We start from the raw sequence: 19,944 nt of genomic DNA, 5'->3' as shown, positions 1-19,944 counted from the left end.
AGCAATGAACAGACTGCTCCTCTGCCCCTCAATCTGAAGTTGCATGGGTTGGAAATGTACCTCACATTTAGGGTACATGTCCTTCATAAATGTAATAAAACTCACTGGCCAATGTGAGTAAGATTGTCTTGGCATTTTTGCAAGATAATGGTTTTACATTTGCACATTTTGTCACTTTTATGTTAACCTACTGGTAGATTTATTACATGTTTGTAATGTCATCTTGTGATTTCCTGACAGAAACTGAAGTCTCAGCATTTGCTAAAAAGGAGTCTGTCCAGAGGGAAGTTAAAGCAACCATCTCTCAGAAAGCCACTCTGAGCTGTGAGGTTTCTGACTCAAAGACAGAAGTGAAATGGTACAAAGATGGCAAACTTCTGAGCTCCAGTAAAACCATCCACATGGAGATGAAGGGCAAGACTCGTCAGTTGGTGTTGGACAGTGTGGAGAAGAAGGATGCTGGAGAGTTCATCTGTGAAGCTGGGAAAGAGAAACTGGTGTTCAAGATTCACGTAGCAGGTATGAAAAATGGGTGACACTTTACTTTAGGGAAAAAATGTTATGCCATTAACACATAACTAATTAGTGTTTGTATTAGTGCCCAATAAGGTCTGCGTTATGCACCATTAATCATTAGGTGTTTAGGTATTAGGCCAGTATTCACCAATGTCTTATTCTCATTGAACAGGTAATTTATTCCTGGTACATCCTTAACACCGATAGTTGCATCTTTTGCTTCCACTGATTGTGTGCTCTTGTTGTTCTTGCTACGAGTGAGCAGTAGGGGGCTCTCTTCTATCAGTCCAATAAGATAAGGAATGCTCAAGCCATCAGTGCATTACCACTCATCCAACAGTGCACACACACACACACACACTCACAGACACACACACACACACACAGACACACACACACAGACACACACACACACACACACACACACACACACACACACACACACACACACACAGCACAGCTACTTGGACACGACATCTGGAATGAGTCAAAGACCTCATCCTTGTTTTGGGACTCACTAGCTCCTCCCTGTTGCTGCTTGAGGCAAATTCAGGTCCATGATCCTGTGCTACGACTCAACCACCAGAACAGCACCACATCACTTTAACTCTATTATCAGTCTATTATAAGTTTAGACTCCTGATCACTTGCTGCCAGCAATGAACAGACTGCTCCTCTGCCCCTCAATCTGAAGTTGCATGGGTTGGAAATGTACCTCACATTAACATGTCTTTCATAAATGTAATAAAACTCACTGGCCAATGTGAGTAAGATTGTCTTGGCATTTTTGCAAGATAATGGTTTTACATTTGCACATTTTGTCACTTTTATGTTAACCTACTGGTGGATTTATTACATGTTTGTAATGTCATCTTGTGATTTCCTGACAGAAACTGAAATCTCAGCATTTGCTAAAAAGGAGTCTGTCCAGAGGGAAGTTAAAGCAACCATCTCTCAGAAAGCCACTCTGAGTTGTGAGGTTTCTGACTCAACGATGGAAGTGAAATGGTATAAAGATGGTAAACTTCTGAGCACCACTAAAATCCTCCACATTGAGACAAAAGGAAACACTCGTCAGTTGGTGTTGGACAGTGTGGATAGAAGGATGCCGGAGAGTTCATCTGTGAGGCTGGGAAAGAGAAACTGGTGTTCAAGATTAATGTAGCAGGTATGAAACAACTATGGTCAAATACTGTAGCAATGTCTCTTGTATTGGTATCCACCTCAGTCACTCAGAAAAATCCAGATAAGCAGTGCCTATTCAAAAACTCTTTAAAGTAATATGATTGATTACCATGAAGTGATGCGACATAAACCCATTACACTTTTATTGACACATGGAAACACATTCTTAAAAATGATGAATCCACAGGCACGTTTTATCCACTTACTTCAAATAAACTGGTTCATTTCTGCCGTTGGTAATGACTGCAAACAGTGTGCTCATGGCAAAAGGGTTTTACCTGTTGTAGCTGCCAGTGCTTAGCCTTCATATCTTCGTATCTGTTTTGTGTAAAATATTCACTGGAATTATCCTGATTAGGGGTGTAAAAAATAACCGATACGTATCGATATCCGTTTTAGCGTGTAAGATACGACTACATCGATGCGTGAAGTCCCGTATCGGTATTAAAATTACATGAACCGGTCTTTGCCCGATTTAAAAGTTATGAATCGCTTCACAAGCGTTTGTCTCGCCATTTCTTGCTACGCAAAACACAAAACACTTGACCTGTTGCATTTGATCTCAGTCAGAACAATGGCAGCCTGTCATTGGCCAAAGCCCGCATAGCATAAACCAATCAGGCTGTATTCTCACAAATAACGCCAAGACCTGGAGAGAATGACAGATTACAACTAGCTACGCTAGTCATTTCAATGGCCAATGCTATGCTAGCTACCCTATTCATTTTAATGGCCTATGCTATGCTAGCTACTTTAGCCAAGGAAGATAAATCGTTGTTGATTGCGTGTTTCTATAGACATCCTCGGTTTTAAATAATTATAATAATAATAAATAGGAGAATATTTGTATCATTAACAATTATGTTTAACATTTATAGTCATGATTCCGAGACCGAGCCATCGTGATGTCCTAAAAGCACTATATGAACACTGCAAATGGCAGTGAATAAATAAATAAGCACTAAACTCAATCGCGTGGATATAGACATAGTGGAATAGAATGGACACATCTACATTCTGCAACAGTACCTCCACCTCTTCCCTGGTGAAATTAGGTCTGGGTTTACCGTGCTAGCTTTGAAATGATTTTGATCAGTCTCTAAAGTTGCTTTCGCGTCGAATCGAATCGAATCGTACTGAATCGTTTTTTATCAACATGCATCTTTTCTTGTATCGTATCGTGCCCATGTATCGAGATTTACACCCCTAATCCTGATAGAAGGTCCCAGCATTTGTGAATATGGAGTCCCTTTCCCCAGAAAGCTTCCCTGATTTCCATGCTCTGTCATATTACTACAGAAATCAAGAAGCTGGCTTTGCCAACAAGGAGTCTGTCCAAAAGGAGGTTAAAACTACCATCTCTCAGAAAGCCACTCTGAGCTGTGAGGTTTCTGACTCAAAGACGAAGTGAAATGGTACAAAGATGGTAAACTTCTGAGCTCCAGTAAAACCATCCACATGGAGACGAAGGGCAAGACTCGTCAGTTGGTGTTGGACAGTGTGGAGAAGAAGGATGCTGGGGAGTACACCTGTGAGGCTGGGAAAGAGAAACTGGTGTTCAAGATTAATGTAGCAGGTATGAAACAACTATGGTCAAATACTGTAGCAATGTCTCTTGTATTGGTATCCACCTCAGTCACCTCAGAAAAATCCAGATAAGCAGTGCCTATTCAAAAACTCTTTAAAGTAATATGATTGATTACCATGAAGTGATGCGACATAAACCCATTGCACTTTTATTGACACATGGAAACACATTCTTAAAAATGGTCAAGATGAATCCAAAGGCACGTTTTATCCATTTACTTCAAATAAACTGGTTCATTTCTGCCGTTGGTAATGACTGCAAACAGTGTGCTCATGGCAAAAGGGTACTCCTGTAACTTACTTGTCCAGCATATGACTGTTTCGTGTAAACTTGGCTGATTATGTATAAAATAGCTTTTTAAGGCCAGGTAGGTGTATTTTTTTTTTTTACCAATTTCATCTATTAACGGGTCTCTTAACGTAACCAGACATCAGAAGGCTTGCCTTTTTACCTGTTATAGCTGCCAGTAGATTTAGGCTTTCCTGTGTGTGCTTTCATTTCAATTTCCTGTGTGTGAATGATTTCAGTTTAACCCGTAAATTATCCTTCATATTTTTTAAATATTCACTGATATTATCCTGATAGAAGGTCCAAGCATTTGTGAAAATGGAATCCCCTTCCCCAGAAAGCTTCCCTGATTTCCATGCTCTGTCATATTACTACAGAAATCCAAGAAGCTGGCTTTGCCAACAAGGAGTCTGTCCAAAAGGAGGTTAAAACTACCATCTCTCAGAAAGCCACTCTGAGCTGTGAGGTTTCTGACTCAAAGACGAAGTGAAATGGTACAAAGATGGCAAACTTCTGAGCTCCAGTAAAACCATCCACATGGAGATGAAGGGCAAGACTCGTCAGTTGGTGTTGGACAGTGTGGAGAAGAAGGACGCTGGAGAGTTCATCTGTGAGGCTGGGAAAGAGAAACTGGTGTTCAAGATTCACGTAGCAGGTATGAAACAACTATGGTCAAATACTGTAGCAATGTCTCTTGTATTTGTACCCACCGCAGTCCTATTAAACATGTGTGTCTGTGAGAAAATAAAACCGCCTAAGGAAGTAAAGAACACACGATTGGTTAGCCAGGACAAACATCACCCCGGGCTGAGGCATGAAAGGCTAACCCTTTGGAAGTAGAATAATGCTAGATTGCATACTTTGGCTTCTTGGCTCTTTAGTATTTCTGTATATTAGTTATTATAACGCAAACCCTTCAGCTTCTCAAACAGGATCGATGCGGTTGGATATATATACGAAAATGTGTTATGGGAGGCAGCAAGAATAAATAGGACATAAATATTCCTATATGCATACAACAAATGAAATTGCTATTTAAGAAAGCCTCTGTTTTAAGCTGATTATAGCATTTATGTCAGTAGATTCCTGCTTAATACAAATCTTGATGAGAACTGCTGTGCACCAACCTGGCCAAGTAGCTGTTTATTTAACTAGTTGTATGTCAATGCTTGTTTCTCTAAAATGAATGATGACATTTTTTTTCTGGCAGGTGGGGTTTAGACCCCCTAGTAATGGCTTAGCCCTCCAACCATAAATGTCTGGTCATGTCTCTGATATGGTTTATTACCATGAAGTAAAGACATAAACCCATTACACTTTTATTGACACATGGAAACACATTCTTAAAAATGGTCAAGATGAATCCACAGGCACGTTTTATCCATTTACTTCAAATAAACTGGTTCATTTCTGCCGTTGGTAATGACTGCAAACAGTGTGCTCATGGCAAAAGGGTACTCCTGTAACTTACTTGTCCAGCATATGACTGTTTCGTGTACACTTGGCTGATTATGTATAAAATAGCTTTTTAAGGCCAGTTAGGTGTATTTTTTACCAATTTCATCTATTTACTGGTCTCTTAACGTAACCAGACATCAGAAGGCTTGCCTTTTTTACCTGTTGTAGCTGCCAGTAGATTTAGGCTTTCCTGTGTGTGCTTTGATTTCTATTTTCTTTGTGTGAATGATTTCAGTTTAACCCGTAAATTATCCTTCATAATTTTTAAATATTCACTGATATTATCCTGATAGAAGGTCCAAGCATTTGTGAATATGGACTCCCTTTCCCCAGAAAGCTTCCCTGATTTCCATGCTCTGTCATATTACTACAGAAATCCAAGAAGCTGGCTTTGCCAACAAGGAGTCTGTCCAAAAGGAGGTTAAAACTACCATCTCTCAGAAAGCCACTCTGAGCTGTGAGGTTTCTGACTCAAAGACGGAAGTGAAATGGTACAAAGATGGTAAACTTCTGAGCTCCAGTAAAACCATCCACATGGAGATGAAGGGCAAGACTCGTCAGTTGGTGTTGGACAGTGTGGAGAAGAAGGATGCTGGAGAGTTCATCTGTGAGGCTGGGAAAGAGAAACTGGTGTTCAAGATTCATGTAGCAGGTATGAAACAACTATGGTCAAATACTGTAGCAATGTCTCTTGTATTTGTATCCACCTCAGTCACCTCAGAAAAATCCAGATAAGCAGTGCCTATTAAAAAACTCTTTAAAGTAATATGATTGATTACCATGAAGTGATGCGACATAAACCCATTGCACTTTTATTGACACATGGAAACACATTCTTAAAAATGGTCAAGATGAATCCAAAGGCACGTTTTATCCATTTACTTCAAATAAACTGGTTCATTTCTGCCGTTGGTAATGACTGCAAACAGTGTGCTCATGGCAAAAGGGTACTCCTGTAACTTACTTGTCCAGCATATGACTGTTTCGTGTACACTTGGCTGATTATGTATAAAATAGCTTTTTAAGGCCAGTTAGGTGTATTTTTTACCAATTTCATCTATTTACGGGTCTCTTAACGTAACCAGACATCAGAAGGCTTGCCTTTTTCACCTGTTGTAGCTGCCAGTAGATTTAGGCTTTCCTGTGTGTGCTTTGATTTCAGTTTAACCCGTAAATTATCCTTCATATTTTTTAAATATTCACTGATATTATCCTGATAGAAGGTCCAAGCATTTGTGAATATGGACTCCCTTTCCCCAGAAAGCTTCCCTGATTTCCATGCTCTGTCATATTACTACAGAAATCCAAGAAGCTGGCTTTGCCAACAAGGAGTCTGTCCAAAAGGAGGTTAAAACTACCATCTCTCAGAAAGCCACTCTGAGCTGTGAGGTTTCTGACTCAAAGACGAAGTGAAATGGTACAAAGATGGTAAACTTCTGAGCTCCAGTAAAACCATCCACATGGAGATGAAGGGCAAGACTCGTCAGTTGGTGTTGGACAGTGTGGAGAAGAAGGATGCTGGAGAGTTCATCTGCGAGGCTGGGAAAGAGAAACTGGTGTTCAAGATTCATGTAGCAGGTATGGAAAATGTTTTCTTTTTTCCTTTTCATTTGTCCTTGTTCTAAAGTGAAGGTTGATAGTTTTCTAATGACAATGTAAACGGATGACATCCATGTGTGAGTTAGACATTTTCATTTAGAAAGCCCAAAGCCTTAAGCCTCCATCAGGCTCTGACAGATTGTCTGCTGTTGGTAAAGTAAATCTCTTAAGTAGGAATACCTATTCTATGACTCTTCTTCCACTATAAGTGACTTATTCAGACAGTATATTAAAAGGCTATTCACCTACTATTTTGATCATAACTATATATCAGTAACCTTAAGTTAAGACCAACTAGGTTATTAAGGATATAACAAGAATAAATGACCTATTCATGACCTTCACATAGTGGCCTTATAAATGATGACTGTGCTTACTGCAGACCTTATTGGGGACTAATACAGACCCCAGCTATGTGCTAATGGATAACATGTGTTCCTTAAAGGGAAGGTGTTACCCAACTAATATTTTAAGAAATATAGGATTTTCAATCCAACTAATTGGTTAATCAAATTTAATCTGTGTATGAACAGAAAATAATTCCTGATTTCCTCATTTCCGATGTGGTTTTGAGACATATACTCAGCCCTTGTGTTCTTTATCATTCTATCACAGAAATCAAAGAAGCTGGCTTTGCCAACAAGGAGTCTGTCCAAAAGGAGGTTAAAACTACCATCTCTCAGAAAGCCACTCTGAGCTGTGAGGTGTCTGACTCTAAGACAGAAGTGAAATGGTACAAAGATGGCAAACTTCTGAGCTCCAGTAAAACCATCCACATGGAGATGAAGGGCAAGACTCGTCAGTTGGTGTTGGACAGTGTGGAGAAGAAGGATGCTGGGGAGTTCATCTGTGAAGCTGGGAAAGAGAAACTGGTGTTCAAGATTCACGTAGCAGGTGCGGTACAGGTAGAATTTTGCAACTTTGCAACTAGTATTTATAATACAGCTGAGAATCAACTGCTTTTCTGTGTCTATTTCTGCATGTAGAGGCTTCTGCCAAATTCCAGAAGAAGTCTGTGACGAAAGATGCAGTTGTGGTACAAGCAACAGAGAAAATCATTCTGTCCACTGAACTGATGACAGAAAATGCAAATGTGAGATGGTTGAGAGATGGTGTGGAGCTGAAGGGTGGTTCAAAATATGACCTGAAGAAGGAAGGGCTTCATTGCATCCTGACAGTGAAATCAACTGAGCTCAAAGACAGTGGGACATACACTTGTCAAACAGCTGATGACAAGATAGACTTCAAAGTTCTTGTCAAAGGCAAGTCATTGTGGTCTGGTTTCCAACATTTGAAAAATTTAAAAGCTTGTATTTTCTTTGGATTAAGTTGTTGACAAAGTAGCCTGCCATTTAAGATATGTCCTTTTAATAATACAAGTGGTAGTGGGTATTTGCAATGTGTATGTGCTTAAGTTACCTTTCTGTCCTCAGAAGAACCTCTGAAGTTTACTGTGCCTTTGGAGTCTGTGGCTGTAGTGCTGGAGGACACGCTCACCCTGGTCTGCCAGCTAAACAGACCCAAAGGCGATGTGGTCTGGCGGCACAGTGGGATAGAGATCAAGACTGGGGGAAGGTACAACATCAGCGCCGATGGGGTCAAACACATCCTGACAGTGACTGCAGTTTCCCAGGAGGACGAGGGGGAGTACAGCTGTGAAAGCAAGGATGATAAGACATCAGCCAAAGTCACCACAAAAGGTGACTTACAATTTAATATTGTTATATTTGCAGTAATAAAATGTAAAGTCATTATTGAATCAAATTCTCAATTTGATGTTGTAATTTCAGCTCCTCGCCTGGTCAGGTTTACTTCCAAATTGAACAACATTGTTGCAGTTGAAAACACAGAAGCCATTTTCAAATGTTCAATTACCCCTGCTGATGTCACAGTGAGATGGCTTAGCAACGATGTTCCTCTTTCCGCGGGGCCCAAGTATAAGATTGCCCATGGAGGCACCAGTCATTCTCTCACTATTACGAATGTTTGTCAAGGAGATGCTGGCGAGATTTCTGTTGATGCAGAAGGAAAGTTCTCAAAAGCAACACTTCAGGTGCAACGTAAGTTTATTTACAGTGAATTTATTGACAGTGCACAGTCACATTTTTGTTATACTTCATATATCTTAATATGGATTCAGTTCACCTTGCTCATCAATGTTCACACAGTACTCCTCAGTGACAGAGCAAAACCAGGTTTTTAATTGAGCTGTTCTTTCTAACAGAGGTCCCAGTTACCTTTAAGAAGAAACTCCAGAACCTCACGGTGCAGGAGCAGGATGAAGTGCGTCTGGAGGTGGAGTTGAGTCAGCCATCGAAGGAAGTCAAATGGATGAAGAATGGCGTTGTTCTCCAACCTGGAAGCAATGTAGAGATCATTGTGGAAGGTGCCAAGCAAACCCTTCTGTTCAAGAAGGTGACTCAGGGAGAGCGAGGACACTACTCGTGTGAGACATTGGATGACAAGACCCAGGCCAAGCTCACAGTGGAAAGTAAGCACAACTTTATTTCACGGGGATGTTGTTCTTATGTATGGCTGGGAAATACATGTTTTCTTTCTTTTGCCTTACAGTGAGAAAGATTCAGGTGGTGAAGGGATTTGCAAAGGAAACGAAGCTCACTGAGAAGGAAACCGTAACATTGCAGGTTGAACTGAGCCATGTTGAAATAGAAGGCACCTGGATGAAGGATGGAAAGAAGTTCAATGCAGGACCTAACTGTGTTATGACCAGACTAGGCAACATGCATTCCCTGACCATATCTCACCTAACGACCGAGGATGCCGGGATGATTGTGTTCCAAGCGGAAGGGGTCCATGTTTCTGGCAAGCTGATCGTCACAGGTGCCTTAATGCTTCTCCAGACCCTGCTTCTTCAGGCAGTGTCAGGGTGTGACATCTATTTCACAAAAGAGAGTACAAATGTTACATGAAATAAAGGGATGTTGTTGCATACAGCTAACTCTTTTTTTCTGGTGGGGGGGGTATCGGATTCCATAGAGCCTGTGGCTACAATCTCCCAACCACTCAAAGACATTAAATGTCCCGAAAAGGAGAAGGTGATGTTTGCGTGTGAAGTGTCCAGAGCTAATGCAGATGTGAAGTGGTTTAAGGTACGGTACATTTAATGCATGCAGATTTTACATTCCAAGATACTTCATCAAAAGTGAATGCTGAGTGCTGTGTATTTGTCAGCAGATGAATTTGATTGAATTCTGTTCCTTCAGAATGACATGGAGCTGAAACCAGGGAAGACTATGGCCATTTCCTCCCAAGGTTGTAAACGTAGCCTCGTCATCCACAAATGTACTTACCAGGACCAGGGCGAGTACTTGTGCCGTACGGCTGATGACAACACGGCAGCTACCCTGACTGTGCATGGTACAGTAGTTACTCCACTACCAGTACTTACTCAATCATCACATATTTGAGTGGAACACCAATACCTAAAATGATGTCATTATTCTTCCATTTACATTTAGCAGACGCTTTTATCCAAAGCGACTTACAAGGATGTATACACATTGTACATTTACACTGATGGCACACTGCACATCAGGAGCAATTAGGGGTTCAGTGTCTTGCTCAAGGACGCTTCGACAGGGAATCGAACTAGCAACCTTCTGATTACTAAACAACTTCTCTACCTCCTGTACCACTGTCGCCCCATCACTATGATTGTTATTGATTTGCACAGTGTCACCTGTCTCCAGATGAGGAGTACTGCGGAACTAGTTACTGATCAACTTCACAGACTGAAATAAGCTCGTCATCACAAGTGCCACATTTTATGTTATCAATTTTCAAAGCGCCTTGATCCCCACAGCACGAGACATCACAATTGTGAAGCCCCTGGAGGACGTGGAGGTTATGGAGAAAGAGAGTGCTAAGTTTGTCTGTGAGGTCTCTCACGATGAGGTCGAAGGACAGTGGCTCAAAGGTGGCGTCCCAGTCAGAGCCGGGGACAGCGTCAAGATTAGACAGGAAGGTAAGTTTGGTTAGGGGAAGGGTACTCATGTCTCTGCTAGGGCTATTGACTGTTGAGCAGGGTCTCAATATGGAGCTGTGTCATGGTTCTTGTGGCAGCAGGGCCCCATATTTGATCATGTTATTTGTTCCATTTTATTAAATGTTAGCAAGCTGATCATCACAGGTGCCGTATTGCTTCTTTAGACACTGCTTCTTCGGGAAGTGTCAGGGTGTGAGATCTATTTCACAAAAGAGAGTACAAGTTACATTTAATGAAGGGATGTTTTTGTATACAGCAAAACCTGGACCAGGTTGTAGCCACAAGGTCGTAAGGTCACAGTAATGCTGATATTTAATGTAACGGTGCTCCTTTGTGTGTACAAATACAAGGTATTTAAAGATTTATTCAATTTTATTAAATGTCCTCAACAGCTGTTAATGTGGGTTCACGCAGAGTGTCATGAATTTACTATTTTCACCAAGTCTATCCTCTCTCCAACAGGAAAGGCTTTTGTTCTTCTGTTCAAATCGGTGACAATAGAGGACACTTCAGAGATTAAATTCTCTGCTGAGAAGGCTTCATCGACTGCCAAACTGCGGATAAAAGGTAATATATTATGGAACTGTGCTGCATAATTTAAACTTTGCTAATATGCTATAATTATGGTTGATTTGGAGAGCTTACACTGTATGAATCAACATAGAAGATGAATTTAATATAGTTCAAATGACATTCTTAATATGATAAAATTGTGTACTTTAATGTGTTCATTTAATGTAATATTTGAACTGTTAACATACAGTGCCCTCCACAATTATTGGCACCCCTAGTGAATATGAGCAAAACAGGCTATGAAAAAATATGTCTTTGCTGTTTATCCTCTTGGTCTTTCACTCAGAATATTCACAAAAATCTTACCTTTTCATTGAAGTAAAACTATTGAAAGAAAAAAACTGTTGACATTAAATAAATATTTTCCCCCAAAACAGGGTGCCAATAATTGTGGAGGGCACTGTATGTCATGGCATGTGAGGGTATTTGCATGAGCGGTCACTAATTCAAAATGGTTGCTTCTGCACGGTCACTAATTCAAAATGGTTGCTTCTGCTGTGCTTGCCCATCTGCCTTTCAGTTCTCATTTCTCAAATGACTCCAAAGATCTCAACAGATGCAGTCAGTCTTGGAAACGAAATATGTAACTCTTTTGTTTAGTGTAAACATTGAATTGTAGTGTTGTCAGCAGATCCCCAAAGTTATGCTGGGAAGGCTTGTGTCAGCTTGCCAGGCCACCGCTGATGATGGCCACGCTTTGAAGCATTCTGAAGCATCAGTGGTGTTATTGTGAGGCCTTGTTGTCATTACAGAGCTGCCTGTCAAATTCATGAAGAAACTCAGAGACAAAATTGCCATGTATAACCACCGGGGTCACCTAGAATGTCAAGTTTCTCGCGCCAGTGCAGAAGTCACGTGGTACAAGAACAATACAGAGCTCAAGGCCAACGAGAAGTATGAGATCTCCAGTGACGGTGTCTACCGGAAGCTTACCATCAATCATGTAGACTCGGGTGATGAAGACACCTACATGTGTGATGCCATCGATGACAAGACTTCCTGTCAGTTACTGGTGGAGGGTATAAGATGAAGCCTTTCTTTACGATCTATTAGTGTTTGGTTATGTGCAGTTGTCTGAATTATATAAATGAGTATTGATTGGGATGGTAAACAGAAACTGAATGATATAATTGAGTTTAGGATTGGGATGGTGAACAGAAGCTGAATTGTATAATTGAGTACATGATTGGGATGGTAAACAGGAAACTGAACAGCTGTAAACTGAAAACTCCTACTTTTCATGAATGTTTTGAAACTTAGTTCTATTTAAGATGGGTCAACTCCATCAGATCATCATGTCTGAAATCAGTGGTTCTTAAGTCTGTCAAGGGCTCAACTAGGCTATGATATTGGATTCGATGTCAAGGCGTTGTTTACATGCTGTCATGAGTTGTTTACATGGTGTCATTATGCTGAAGTGTCATGAGCTTCATTTTGTTTCCTTCTTAAACTATTTAATTACTTAATTATTCTTTATTGTGACCCCCAGGTATGACCCTGGGTTAAGAGCCACTGTTATATATTAACATATGATCTGATGTAGTTGCAGATATAACTATATTGCAGTCAGTGTTAGCTGATAGGGAAATGCAGCGACCCTGATGGTCTTTTCCACTTAAGACAGATTTACCTTGAGCACTGGTTAAAAGCCTCAGGTTTAAGTTTCTATTACCAATTCTAATATTTTGGATTTTCACAAAGAGAGAGGACTTTCGTTGGCAAACTTTTTGTTGTTTTTTATTTTATGAAGTATAGTTTATAGTTACAGTTATTTGAGTTATTAGTTATGATTTTACAATTCTCACACTTTACTGTTTACAGTCATATCCACTCTAAAAGTTGCTACTTTAGTCCCAATTCCGTCCTACCTAACTCCATGGTCAAAGCGAGGTTGTCTGGATCATGGTCTCAGAGTTCATAATGGAAACATATACACCCCTAGTTAAATAATAGAAACACATACACCCCTAGTTAAAGAATAGAAACACATACACCCCTAGTTAAAGAATAGAAACACATACACCCCTAGTTAAAGAATAGAAACATATAGACCCCTAGTTAAAGAATAGAAACATATAGACCCCTAGTTAAAGAATAGAAACATATAGACCCCTAGTTAAAGAATAGAAACATATAGACCCCTAGTTAAAGAATAGAAACATATAGACCCCTAGTTAAAGAATAGAAACACATACACCCCTAGTTAAAGAATGGAAATGGCTAGTGGAAAAGGCTGGCTCTTGCACAGTGTTGACCCGGGGGGGAAATTAAGCTACAACTAATGGTATAATCATCAGTTCCCTTTAAAAGTCTGGGATTTGATTACCTTGACAACAATCCAAATCGTCCTTTTGTATGTTAGAGATTCTAGAATGTGTGTGCAACAGGTCTTTTCAGGAAAGTATTCATCTAAAAGGAAAGTGTTAATATTAAAAGTATTGATGACGTAGAGGTAGACGTCTCAAAAACTCATGTAATAAATATGGAGATAAGATATTGGCTAGTGAAGTGCTAGGTGTTAGCATTGAGCATTATTCACTAGGTGATGCTGCTCGTTATGAGCTAGGTGATGCTGCTCGTTATGAGCTAGGTGATGCTGCTCGTTATGAGCTAGGATCATGGGCCTCCTAGAGGCCAACTTCTCTGAAGAATTTCACAGCTTTTGTTGAAATTGTTGTCGAGCTCAGTGAGGAATTTGCTCCACTCCTGATTGCTGGGAACATTGTAGGCGAGAAAGACTGGAGAAGGCTAGTGGGGGAAGACTAAAGAATTCACTGATGGCTGCTATCTTTTCAGTAAAAGTTATCATCAGACAGGGTGGAGATTGGTGGGAGAGGAGGAGGGGTAAAGAGCATCTTAAAAATAGTTTGAGGCCTTACTTATCTAGTCTTGGTAGAATACCAATTTGGCTGTGAAGAATTGACAAAGTTACTGACACACCGATTAACAAACACAACATCACCTATTCAATATCAGTTTATTGAGGATCAGAAGCTGGAGCTAACTGAGTTATTCAAGTCAAAAGCAAGCACAATTATACTAGTGTAATGAGGTTCGAAATAATTACTGTGTTGTTTGGAAAGGGCATAAGTATTGACACCCAAAACTGTGATCAGCAAGCGCAGGATTGGTTGACACTTGTGGATAGAAAGAGTCTTTCGGACGGACAGCAGGGTATGGTCTGAATTTGAAAGCATGGTTGAGTAAAGAATTTTAAACGTTTGTGATAAATTAAGTATATAGGTGTAACCTAAATTGTATAGACACACCGGACTCAAATTTGTAAGCTTGGACATGAGAGGCAGGTGTGCTGGCAAGGAGGTTTAGACCCATGGGTAGTAGCTGTTGGGGAGTGAGGTTTAGACCCATGGGTGCTGTGTCTCAGGGAGTGAGGTTTAGACCCATCTGTGCTAGGTCTCAGGGAGTGAGGTTTAGACCCATGGGTGCTGTGTGTCAGGGAGTGAGGTTTAGACCCATGGGTGCTAGCTGTCGGGGAGTGAGGCTTAGACCCATCTGTGCTAGGTGTCGGGGAGTGAGGTTTAGACCCAGGGGTGCTGTGTCTCAGGGAGTGAGGTTTAGACCCATGGGTGCTGTGTCTCAGGGAGTGAGGTTTAGACCCATGGGTGCTGTGTGTCAGGGAGTGAGGTTTAGACCCATGGGTGCTAGCTGTCGGGGAGTGAGGCTTAGACCCATCTGTGCTAGGTGTCGGGGAGTGAGGTTTAGACCCAGGGGTGCTGTGTCTCAGGGAGTGAGGTTTAGACCCATGGGTGCTGTGTCTCAGGGAGTGAGGTTTAGACCCATGGGTGCTGTGTGTCAGGGAGTGAGGTTTAGACCCATGGGTGCTAGGTGTCGGGGAGTGAGGTTTAGACCCATGGGTGCTAGGTGTCGGGGAGTGAGGTTTAGACCCATGCAGCTATATTCATGTGATGCATTTCTAATTAACCTATATTGACTTATATTGACAATATCATTGACAATATCATTGACAAACAGTGGTAGAGTTTTGGTCTAAATTTTGCTAACTACCAAAACCTTGCAAACACCACCAACAGCCCAGTTGGCTCTGGTAGTTCACTATGTCATACATTTTACAGGGTGTTCCAGCCCGGTATATAGAAAAATATAGTGCATACGTGACACTGTGATTGTGTTTCTATATGTTTTCGAGGTGGAATAATACTGATATGCCCATGTGAGGAAAGCACACTCTGTGGACGGTTTGGCCCCTGTGCAACACTGTGCATGTGAATTTGGTTCCTAAACTAGGGGCTAGAAAAACTGATACTTTTCTCTGGACACTCGGGGTTTGTCCTATAGTGGAAAAGTGCTATGAGGGTTTGAAATTCATCAGAGTCACTGAGATACTGCATTCTGCTGTATTCATTTTAGTTATCTTTTTACGTCATATCCTCAGATTTTCTTTACACTTTTCTTTGTACTTCGTATTTACACCTGGGATCTTTTACTTTTCATGGGTTCCAGAGCAGGCCATCAGCATTGTGAAACAACTTTGCCCCGTGGAGGTGACGGAGCCTTTTGCTGCTGTGTTTGAGGTGGAAATCAGTATTGAATCTGTGAAGCCACCCAAATGGATGCTCAGTGGGGTGGTGGTCCCGGAGAGCGCAGACGTTGAGATGGAAACCGAAGGGGCCATGCACCGCCTCACCTTCAAAAAGACCAAGGCCTCAATGTCAGGCCCTCTGCAGTTCACTGTGGGAAAGAGCAAATCTGTGACTCAGCTAATTGTTAAAGGTTAGCGTTATTATGTATTACTGTTTCTTGCTTCTGAGATCTTTGGGCAGTGCAGTGGGTTCTATTTTCTAATAGAAAATGCACTTGCATGTCTTTTTCTTTGATACAATAAAGATATAAAAATATTTTCAAATTATTGTATCAAACTGACAAACTAATTTGTTTTTATGTAGCATATTGCCGTGGGGCAAGCAGTCGAAATGTATGCTTGTGTACATTTCTTTCTGAGAGTTAAGTAAACCATTGTTCCCTGTTCAATTAGAGCGCCCTCTAGAGGTGGTGGAACCCATCACAGACATGAAGGCCAAAGAAAAGAGCTCCACCACCCTCAGCTGCAGGTTCTCTGCTCCGCCCAAAGAGGTCAGCTGGCTCAAAGGTGGAACCCTCCTCGTGGTTTCACAGAAACATGCCATGAAGCAGGAGGCCGCCCAGGCACAGCTGATCATCAGTAACCTTGCCCAGGAGGACTCAGGGGAGTACCGTTGCCAAAGTGGAGCCTGTGAGAGTAAAGCTACCCTCACCGTGGAAGGTAAAAAGGCATATATTAGTCTAGACTTGTTGAATGAGCAAGATATTTCATCAAATATCTCATTGAAGAAATTCTATTCAAGAGTGATGTTTTAAGACAGATCTTATTTTTTTATATATTGCCTTGAAGAAAGAGAGTTACGTCAGTTATTGAGTTCCACTTCCCATCTCGTACTTTAATGTAGCCTATTCAACTTCCAAGTCAAAATAATAACTTAGAGATACACAGCGACCATCCATTCAGCACAGTTACATGTAGACTATAAACTCAAGAGTTGACTCCTCGTGGTTTTGGTGTCAAAACTGAGCAAACTTCGGCTTAACATTTTCATTCAAATGAAAATGACTGCAAATCAGTCACTCCCAGGTCTATAGAATGGTTTAAACCTGGCCATTTCCCCAAGAAACACATAATACACTTCATGTATTACTGAATATGCCTGGAATGTTTTTTGTGAATATTTTGTGCTACCCTTCATTTGCAAAAGGTGTTAAGTTTTGTAGTCATCAGCCATCATAGCTGCCGTAAGTTGAATGTCTAATTTGGATGGTATATTACCATCATTGTGTAGTCAAAAAGAAAATGATTATTTCTGCTTTGTTACTGATAATGATAGGTTACTCAAATAAATTAAGATGAAATAGTGAAATCTACTGATATTATTGAAAATGAACACAAGTGGGGCACCTCCTGAACACCCATAATAGACGTCACTCCACTACTCAACTCTATATTCAAAAATAAATGGTTACAAAATCTGCCCATGTCATGGCTACCATTATATATTCATATTTTATGCAGGCTTTGGAAATGACTATAGTTGTTGTTGTAATCCAATCCCATATATATACATTATATAATCCAATACAATATGTAATGCAATATAAATATTATTTGACTCTACTTAAAATATTTCATGTCATTGAACACTGTGGTAACAGTGGCATTATGATGGAAAAAAAAAAAATTCTGCATTTATTTATTGAGATCTAAAAAGCATTTCTCTTTAGTTCGAGACATCAAGTTCACCAAACACCTGGAGGATGCCGAGGTGGAGGAGGATGGGGAAGCCGTGTTCAGCTGTGAGCTTAATTACGCAGATGAGGACGTGAAATGGCTTTTGAATGACCAGCCATTGTTCTCAAACGAAGTAAACACGATTCAGCACGTGGGCAAGCTCCACACTCTCACACTGAAGAATCTCCCACCTCAGGATAGTGGAATGATCAAAGTTACTGTCCGAGACAAGAAGGAATCAGCCTCCCTGAAGGTGAAAGGTAAAGACAGACGTTAATTGGATTTACTTTCATATTGGGGTGCACTTCAAAAACAGTTCATCGGTGTTAAGATAAAAAAAAAGTCTCTAGATTAGTTTAGCAGAATAAATGGCCATTGGGTTAAGTTACTAAAAAGGATTTGCTGTTCTTGGCGAATTCCTGGATGAAAACGCCAACGTCGTTTCCTTGGTTCAAGTTAGCTTGTTCAGAGTAAGAATGAACATATGAAACAATGACATAAAGGGTAGGGGAGGGGTGGGTGTGTCTGGAGGTCAAAGGTAGGAGGTGGATGTTAGGCAAAAGGGGAGGTCTAGCTTGACCAATGGCTATAGCCAGGTAGGGCCATATAAATGCTAATATGTTTGGTTTAACCATCTTGTCTTGGCTGTAGACAAAAGCCAACAATCAGAGTCTAATAGCTCTGGCTCCAAGACACACAAAAGCCAGGAACCATGATGGCTCTCAACATAGACAAAAGGCCAGGAACCAGACCTGATGGCTCTAGTCTGATGTTAGAGTGGGGGGGTTTGTCTGATATGTCCTGGTATGTGAAGTTATGGTCTGATATATGAAATTCACCTAAATCTAACATTACTAACCTGCTTCACTTGTCAGAAAAAAGGGCTGTGTTTCTCAAGTCCTTGGATGATGTGGTTGGAGAGGAGAATGCTAAGATCACACTGAAGTGTGAGGCCTCAAAACCAAGGGTATCCCCTATCTGGAGGAAAGATGGTACGGTCCTTGTTGCCAGCTCCAAGTATGAGCTTTTGCAAACTGGCAAAGCCTTGGGTCTAACCATTCATGACCTCACCCAGGAGGATGCTGGCGAATATAGCTGTGATCTTGGCACAGACCTTGCAAAATCCAAAGTGACTGTAAGAGGTAATAAAACCATTTAATTCTGCTCTGGTTCTAAAAAACATGTATTGTTGTACTAAAACATGAAACCACTTCTTACTGATAGTACTTCATCATGTGACACAAACACACTTATGATGAATTGTATGTCATGTGCAATGTGTTATAGTGTGCTTGATAGGGTATGTTTACATTGAGTACATTCAGTTAAGAAAAAGTTAAGAAGAAATTTCTTCACTGACTCCACTGACGAAGTTCCTGGGACAATTCTGGCATTCCTGAATGGTTTCTGGTTCTCAGCTAAGAACAGGATTTAAGAATGTGGAAAAGCGGGCCTAGATAAGCCAGATTGGAGTGCGCCCATGTTCTTAAGCGCTGAATTTGTGAGAAATCATTGGTGGTTGCGCTCACATCAATTGTACAGACATCCTTAGGATTTAAATAATAATAAATATGATAATAATAAATGCGAGAATATTTGTATCATTAACAATTACGTTTCACATTTATAGTCATGATTGTACGACGCATCGTGATATCCTAAAATAAATAAAAGCACTACACGAACACTGCAAATGGCAGTGAATAAATAAGCACTAAACTCAATCACGTGGATATAGCCATAGTGGAATAGAATGGACACATCTACATTCTGTAAATAAACATGTGAATATCCATAACTAAAATATATCATATGGGCCTACATAATATAGATAGGGCCTATGAAGATCAACAAGTAGCTTACTCATGTATACTCTACTATAATTGTATCCATTTATAAGGCCTACAGCATAACTTACAGGTTCATATTATTAACATGTTATAAATCGATGAGTACAATAGTTTGCTTTATACAGTTCCTTAGAAATCTACATTAAAGTAGCTACAATCACTCAAGGAATATTAACCAATGACCATGAAGTGGAAGCTGACATTTAACAGGTTCATTGTTTGGAATATAATATTTTATATTTCTATTTCTATTTATATTTCAGACATTACCATTGGCATCACTAAGCGCTTGAAGCCAGTTGAAGCTAAAGCAGGAGAGACATGCAGCTTTGAATGCATCCTGTCTCGCGACAGCACAGATGAATACTCCTGGAGTGTCAATGGCAAGCTTGTCAGTGCTGGCGGACGCTTTGATACCAGCAAAAAGGGCCGCAAGTACACTCTGACCATCAAAAATGGGACGGGCAGTGACACTGGTGAAGTCATCTTCACTATCAAAGATCTGGTCTCAAAAACAACTCTTTGTGTTGAAGGTTTGCCATATTTACAGACAAACAGCTTTTTTTTACTGTGCACTCTGTGT

At 40.6% G+C, this 19,944-nt stretch overlaps 1 protein-coding gene across 1 annotated transcript in view; it reads left to right on the top strand.

Moving 5' to 3' along the window:
- obscnb (obscurin, cytoskeletal calmodulin and titin-interacting RhoGEF b) overlaps positions 1-19,944 on the top strand; it is a 108,980-nt gene that overhangs the window by 26,422 nt on the left and 62,614 nt on the right. The window contains 23 exon segments of the mRNA XM_031560166.2: positions 3,017-3,101; positions 3,104-3,277; positions 3,955-4,056; positions 4,059-4,232; positions 5,409-5,687; positions 6,336-6,437; positions 6,440-6,613; positions 7,250-7,528; positions 7,621-7,896; positions 8,068-8,334; positions 8,425-8,694; positions 8,859-9,125; positions 9,206-9,475; positions 9,632-9,744; positions 9,859-10,012; positions 10,458-10,619; positions 11,103-11,207; positions 11,966-12,232; positions 15,696-15,965; positions 16,228-16,494; positions 17,505-17,771; positions 18,387-18,653; positions 19,625-19,894. Of these exon segments, the coding sequence (XP_031416026.1) occupies positions 3,017-3,101; positions 3,104-3,277; positions 3,955-4,056; positions 4,059-4,232; positions 5,409-5,687; positions 6,336-6,437; positions 6,440-6,613; positions 7,250-7,528; positions 7,621-7,896; positions 8,068-8,334; positions 8,425-8,694; positions 8,859-9,125; positions 9,206-9,475; positions 9,632-9,744; positions 9,859-10,012; positions 10,458-10,619; positions 11,103-11,207; positions 11,966-12,232; positions 15,696-15,965; positions 16,228-16,494; positions 17,505-17,771; positions 18,387-18,653; positions 19,625-19,894 (4,861 nt within the window).

Source organism: Clupea harengus, chromosome 22 (genome assembly GCF_900700415.2).
Source record: "Clupea harengus chromosome 22, Ch_v2.0.2, whole genome shotgun sequence".
Classification (NCBI taxonomy): domain Eukaryota; kingdom Metazoa; phylum Chordata; class Actinopteri; order Clupeiformes; family Clupeidae; genus Clupea; species Clupea harengus.
The sequence above is the reverse complement of the archived record's forward strand: the minus strand, read 5'-3'. Positions and strand labels throughout refer to the sequence as shown.